At 40.1% G+C, this 7,481-nt stretch overlaps 1 protein-coding gene across 1 annotated transcript; it reads left to right on the top strand.

Moving 5' to 3' along the window:
• Positions 1-3,634: 3,634 nt before the first annotated feature.
• On the top strand, positions 3,635-6,435 carry LOC141018203 (uncharacterized). The gene is made up of 2 exons (XM_073493121.1): positions 3,635-3,689; positions 5,186-6,435. Exon 2 carries the CDS (start codon positions 5,195-5,197, stop codon positions 6,077-6,079), a length of 885 nt encoding a protein of 294 aa, XP_073349222.1. The 5' UTR covers positions 3,635-3,689; positions 5,186-5,194; the 3' UTR covers positions 6,080-6,435.
• The last annotated feature ends 1,046 nt before the right edge of the window (positions 6,436-7,481 follow it).

Below are 7,481 nucleotides of genomic sequence, written 5' to 3'. Positions count from 1 at the left end.
AGTACACTGCTCTGGATGACAAGTATATAATAGGAATGCTATACAAGCTGTTTGTTTTTATTCCTTTTCCTTTTCAGTATCTCAGTATTGTCTTAGTAAAACTGTGTCATTCCATTTAGGCTACTGTCATGCTCCTTATTTTGGTGTTGTCACGACAAAAGGGGAGATGACGGATGGAAAAACATGAGTAAAGATTTACTGAGCCGGTGGCACAGATGACTGGCATCGCAAAGAGCACTTACAATCAAAAAGGCAGTCGTTGGTACATTTTCCTTCATCGCAATCATACTGAGTTACTGTTTAGACAATGTGCAACTAGACTCTCTGTAGCTGTATTAGACATTGCATTCCAAGTGATGTGAATTGTGCGTTCTCTGCATGACAAATGGTAGATTTTAGTCTTATAAATAAAACCTGTCTGAAAAATATATATAAAAAACGATAACATGGCAGTAGCAAATTGACAAAGCGCATGCTCAGTATTAGGACACAGTTGATCGTTCCATACTCCTGCAAGTTTGCAATAGTGCCACTCTTTTTGTCTCGATATATTTACCGACTGTGACCATCTCGTTGTAAAATAATGCAAAAGGGATCAAAAAAGTGAGATAAAGATGAAAATAATATGAGGACTTGGGGGTTGTATTGCAAAAAAATGACCTGTTTTCTAAATGATTATGCAGTTCAATGATGAAGATGTTGATTATGTGCTGAAAGATGAGGACTGGTTGTGTACTGTAACATAGGTTTTGGATGCTCTGAAAAAAATAAAAATAAACGTTTGCAATGTAAAGCAAAGACGCATATTTCTGAGAGACCTTACTTTTATAAGAAGACTGTATCTGTAAGTTTATTCTCCCTGTGTGGTTTGTTATTGGTAAAAAATAATGATAGTATTGAATAACAATAACTATACTCTGACACAAAAAATACATACAAAAGGGTTTTTTGTTGCTTCTGTACTTTAGAGCTATGCACACCAAATCGCCAAAATGTCGAGTAGTTAGAGTAAGGTGATTAAATACCTACAACCTGAATGACACAATAGGTTCAACCGTGAGATTGATGTCCTCAACGCATGTAATATTAAAGACTCCCTCTCTGTATCCTGTCAGTGTGTGAAGTGGTGGACATTTTGTAGCTAGCTGAATTGATTAAAAGTAATAAACCCTAGTCAACACCCGTGTCTGTCTTTATTGCTCCTGTGAGTCGAGAGGCTTACGTATCTCTCGTTAAGGTCCAGGGTGAGATTTACAGAGAAACACCACTCAGGTTGAAATCAGACAGTCTAATGTGAAGACATCATCTTCAGGCGTAGAGCCGTCCAGGCATGTCACCAAAAACATGATAAACTACAAGATGTAGGATTTATAAGGCTGTGTGCAGCTAGAGTTTTATTTTGAAAGAGTTTTTACAAATCATGAACATTTTGACCCTTTCGTGTGAATTATTAAATCAAAAAGTTGTTTTTTTTCGCTCATAAACAAGTAAAACATCATGCCAATAAACTTTTTATTTCTTCAATATATTTGATTTTGAAGGAGTTATATAAATTATTCAAGATGGTAAACTGTTAGATCCTTTTTATCTTCAGCAAACCAGACAGGCCAAACATATATTTTTCATCTGAAGATGTTATAAATACTTTTATTCACGGTTCAATATTATTTTTCTACATTTTTTTGTCTGTGACTGAAAACAGATCTGTCCACTCCAGTGAGCGTTATGCACCAAAGGGTATCAGTTTAATTATATCATAATTTTATATAAAACATAAAAAATCAGACAGATCTCAGACAGATATCTTGAGTCAAAGAAATAAAGAAGTAAATAAATAAGTAGTTAACCCGTCTGGTTTTCTGAGAGTAAAATGATTCGACAGTTATTCCAGAGGCATCTCCTCTTCCCTCCTCCATTTTGAATTTATGATGCCACATCTCAAAATGACAAAGACAGAAGGACATCGGTCAGTTAAAGGAATTTGGGATCCTAGTACCTTTTTATGCATTAACAACACAATGTTTGTTTTTGGCCCTCCGAGGGAAAAAGTTGGAGCTCCTCTGTTCTGTGACAATAAATGTTCATGACTATATTAGTAACAGTCCGAGCCAATCCAGAAACACACTGAAGCAGGTTCTGATTCATGTGGGAGCCGTGAAAGTAGTCAACCCAAACATCAGTGGGGGTTTGTAATATATCACCAACAACAAAAACTGACAGTGTCAAATCAAATCAGATCAATTTTATTCATGCAGCCCAGAATCACAATCACATCAGCCTCAGTGGGCTTTAAAATCTGTACAGTGAACGACATCCTCTGTCCTGAGACCCTCGATTCAAGAGAGGAAAGACCTTTTTAACAGGGGACAAAAAGATGGAAGAAACCTCAGGAGGAGCCACAGAGGAGGATCTTCTCCCAGGACAGACAGACATGCAACAGATGTCACATGTACACAACACAACAACAAAATCACAGTTTACAAGTTGCACTGACAGAATATCTGATACAAGTTATAATATATGTAACGTGTGTGGATCCAGGAGACGACTGAGCAGGACGAGGCATCGCCAAGTGGTGCCCAAGACACACGACCAAATAAATAAATCACAGTTTGGACATCATAATGTCTGTGTATTGTGTTCTAGAGATAACTACTGAAGTTAGCATGCTAACCAGCTAGCAGGCCCCTCCTGGTCCACAGCTCCTGTGCTAGCAACACTCCCCTGGTCCCCGAGCTCCCAGTTCGAACCGCTAGCTGCACAGCTAACTGAGTTTTCAATCCTTGACAATATCATTAACACCTGATGACATCAATTTAAATCTATCACATGTTGCAGAGCTGGTCAACACTGTACATGTTAGACATCAGAGTCCTGACGTGTAAGAATCACCAGAATTTGTCCTGATGGGGGTCTTGCAGAAAAGTCTTTGCATCTCAGAGTCAATAGCTTTTTTTTCCCTTTTGGGTATAAATGCATAGATGATGAGAAGTTTGAGATGCTAACATAAGGTCAATATGTTCAGAAATGTGCTGCTGGTCCAGTTGCTATTTTTTTTTAAGATAACAAACACAGACGGACACGGATGGATGGACAGACGCACTGAAGAACAGAAGGATGGATGGAGGTAAACTCAAAATCTTTGCTCCAGGCTGAAGGTACAAATATTTCAAAATAAAAGAAAGTACAAAAACTATACACCTGGTTATTATAGACACAGATTCAATATTTAACCGTCATGTATCATCACAGTAGCAGCGTTACACACGTTGGCAGCTGTAAACACATAAAAACATTATAAAAGTACATCCGGTGGTTTGGTGCCACCTGTAAACTGAACATATGAGGAGTAGTTAACGTTTATAATCATCCGAGGACGTTACAGACGTTGTTTTTAGTATCTGTCTGTTTCCTGAATATATTTCATATTTCATTCACTTGTATCAGTTCACGGGGCAGAGCTGCCTCCTCCAATATGGCGGCGACGGTGACGTATCGCAGCAGCGGAACAACCCGCTCAGGTGTCCTGACAGCGGAGCCTGCACCGGAAGCGACTTCACAGTGGAGGCCTGCAGCCAGGTGCCTCTCAGATCTCTGCACTCTTTCGTTCACTTTCACTTTCACTTTCAACACAGGTCAGAGGAACGGAGTGCAGCAGTACGTGTGTGCACAGACAAGCTTTGTTCGAGGTGTGTATTAAGTTAAACATCACTTTAAATCATGTAGCATGTTGCTCGAAGTAATATAGGACCATTTATTCTCACAGAGCCTAAAATACAGCAGCGGAGGGTAGATTTGTGGGGGTAGGTGGCGTATAGGCATGGTAGGCCAATTACACAGTATCTTTAAAAATTGTAATCACCTCATTGTTTTATAAAATACACAGCCAAACAGATTGATGTGGCTTTTTCTCATATCAAGGTATGGCATTATGGCTTTTCCTTTTTTTCAATGCTGCACTTTCATGTGTCTTTGTCACTTTTTTGTTGCTCAATCATGAGAAATGTCTCTATCTATTCTATTTTGCTCTTATTTCTTTCCTATTTTAAAGGGTATATTGTGGATTGTTTTTTATTTAAAGACCGGTCCTTTCTTTTTAGGCCTATGTATTCTTTTAATATGTGGAACATGTTACTATTTTTCTATGTAGAGAAATAAGCTTAAATCAAACTGTAGGTTTTCAAGTCAGATTTTTCCAGCACCTCTTTTCTTCCCTGGGTTTAAAAACCACTACATTTAAAATTAATTAGGCTGTTTCCCCTTTGCCTGGCTACCCCACACCTAAGCTTAAAAAACTTTTTTTTAAAAACTTAAAATCACCAACTGGGCAGTAGGCCACAGTACATTAGGTAAGCAGTGTTCCTGGATCCAAAAAAGGAAAAGGCTAATGCAGTGGTGCTCCTCGTCTCAGTTTGTTTGACAGTGAAGGTGATTTCAATGCAGTAAGAACCTAAACTAACAAAGACTAATGTCATAATATTTCTGACATAACTGCATGGATGCATAGTCTTCAAAATTTTGAGTTTGAGTTAAAGGCTCCATATATATATCATTTCTTGCTCTATACAGACTACGCAGTTGCATGGGGCCCCTGAAGACAACAGGGGCCCCATGGTGAAACAAAATTGTGATGTGAATGGGCTGAACTGTCAACAGGAGTGCCTGATAGTAAGGAGAGCTCATTGTGTGGTGGGTCAGCACTAGCGTGACCAGACGTCCTAAAACATCCCAAACTAGGAGCAGTTCTGTCCTACCAGTGACCGACACGAACAAGCGAAAACGACAGCTGTCTGTATGCTGACTTGAGACTTACTGTATAACGCTGATGTGAGCGGACTTCGTGACACAGTATTATTGAACAATCACGAGACGTATTGTGTGTTTTGGAGCACTGCAAAATGGTCATGAATAATTAATAACATGACAGAGAGCAGCGCAACGAGCTGCTGCCGTCACCAGAATCAAGAAGCCTCTAAATTCAAATGAGAAAACCTTTTTATTGAATGATCAATTAGTCTATATGAATCAGAAGATCAATAGTTTTTTTTCCTGTTGTTGTTGTTATTATTATTATTATTACTATTATTGTTGTTGTTGTTGTTGTTGTTACAGTAGTAGTAGTTATTTTGTTATTTGTCCACTTATTCTGGAGCTCACCTCACTTTTTTGTCTTTCTTGTCTGCAGTTACCCACAATGGCCAACCACATCACAGACCTTGGTGTGTCCCTTGATGAGGCTGATGAGAAATCTCTCCAGTCACGAGGCTTCAAGAAAGTCAATGTTGATCTAAACAAAGGGGCACGAGGAAACTACATCTATATTTGGTACAGAAGACAATCCGGCCGAGCACCAGTCACCAAGATTCAGTTTACATTCAACAATGAGATGGCTCGTGGATTGGACAGGGCAGGGTACACAAAGATCGATAAAAACCTCAATGCTGGAGCTAAAGGTGATTACAAATACCTTTGGTACTACAGAGGGTCCGGAGAGTTCAACACTCCTATAGTGGATGTTGATGTCACTACCGTTGCAGAAAGTGAGGCCCGCATGTTGCGTAATGGTTGGGAGAGACTGACCTGTGATCTGAACCGTGGGGCTAAAGGGAACTGGATCCACGTCTGGGTGAAGAGAGAACATCAAACATACATCTGTGATGTCACTGCCACTGATTCCTACGGATCAGACGAGCAGAAGTTGAGGGATGGTTACATCCGAATGGATGAAGATACTAACAGGGGTGCAAATGGAAATTATGTCTTCATCTGGTACCGTCAGACCACCGACCCGCAGCGTGCACTCACTGATCTGCAAGTTTCCACCAATGGCAGCGAGCGCCAGGTTCTTGCGCAGCAAAATTACCAACCAGTGAATGTTGACCTCAACGAGGGGACCGACGGCAGCGCAGTGTACCTGTGGCACAAGAAAGGTGAAAGCAACAACCCCATGAAGGCCATTACCCTGCTTCTCAACTCAGAAGCTATTGAAGAGTATGAGAAGGCCGGTTTCAATCTTATTAGAAGAAATCTCAACACAGGCAACAAAGGCTGGACTGAATACCTGTGTTATTATCAGTGAAAGCCTGAGAAAGCTTCTTAATAGCAGCAGAGCTGAGAATACTCAACACTCGCTGAAGTGTAAATCACAGCCCAACAGTTGGTTAAATCATTTTGGTGATGGCCTCTCACTTCTTTTCTTCTTTTCTTCAGTATATAAAACAGTGTGATTCGTTGTGACAGTGACGCTCCTGCTAATATCAGAAAGTACCAATGCAATATGTTCTTCTGTCAAACTTCATGTCAATTAAAATCAATCAAACGTATTCAAACGGCTGTTTGTCAACAACGATGTTAATGATTGATTGAATATGAAGCTTCTGTATCACTTTAATCTGCACATTTCCTGCTTTTCAATAAAAACATATTTGAAGTGTGTTTGCTTCAGACTCCTCGCAAACTTAAGATTAATATAAGACTTTCTTAAGATTTAACAGTGATCGTTAAAAGAGCTCAGAAAGTCTCTCAAGTTGGTTAAAAAGTTGATCCTGACTAAGACCTGCTTGTTTCTCAGGCCAAATCCTTTAGTTTCAGAACAAAGAGTGGAGTCTCGTTCAAGTTGAAGCAAAGACTTGAGAAACTCCTGAGCAAAGAAAAAGCAACAGTGAAAACAAGCGCTGCAATACTGATAAACTGATCTCTCTTCTCTCTGTGGTTCATCCATTATTCAGCAGGATAACAAAACTACCCTTGAAAGAGCCCAGCGGACAGCACAGGAACATTATGGATCGTTTTGGAGCGTTACACATTCTGCCTCATCGTCTCACATGCATCGGTTTCTAATCAGTAAAGTTTGTTTGTTTCCAGCCATTTCCTTTCTGTCACACAGGATAGGGCCCTGAAAGCATGTGAGTTCAGCAGTGTTGGGTGTAACATGTTAGAAAAGACATTTCTTTTAGCGTTAACGGCGCAATACAACGCGTTACTAATAATATTTCAGTAATATTACTACAGTTATGTCACCTGACGTGTTACAATCAGTGTTACCGACCGAAGTGAAGCGTTTATTGTTGTTTTTTGAAGAACCCGTCCGCACCAACATGAACATATTAATATAGGCTCTGTGTGTTTAATACAGCTCAGCCTGTAAGTTCTGTGTTCAGTCTCTGTGTGACTGAAATGAGCCACTCCAGTTTAAACCTTAAAAAAGTCATCCACCAAGCTTTGCTTCTGGTGTTATAATAAAAGCTGGTTTATGGTTGCACGGCCTACACCGCAGCGAGCATCTACACATGGTGTATAAAATAGTTTTGTGTCTGTTCCGTCCTGCAGGTGACTTCTGATCATTAAAACGTTGCTGTTGCAGTGGGCGGTTTGTGTACAAGCACATGCAGTATCTTTCTGCAGGCGAACCCTCGAGCTCCTGCAGCTTGTGTCTGCAGCCTCTCTCTCGCTCGGTCTCTCGGTCGCTGACACAGTCTGGT

Source organism: Pagrus major, chromosome 22 (assembly GCF_040436345.1).
Source record: "Pagrus major chromosome 22, Pma_NU_1.0".
In the NCBI taxonomy this organism is placed as follows: domain Eukaryota; kingdom Metazoa; phylum Chordata; class Actinopteri; order Spariformes; family Sparidae; genus Pagrus; species Pagrus major.
Note: the sequence above shows the minus strand (reverse complement) of the source record. Positions and strands in the feature narration are given on the sequence as shown.

What these genes read in the sequence shown, in the direction of transcription:
- LOC141018203 (XM_073493121.1), top strand. Translation starts at nt 5,195, where the DNA reads ATGGCCAACCACATCACAGACCTTGGTGTGTCCCTTGATGAGGCTGAT.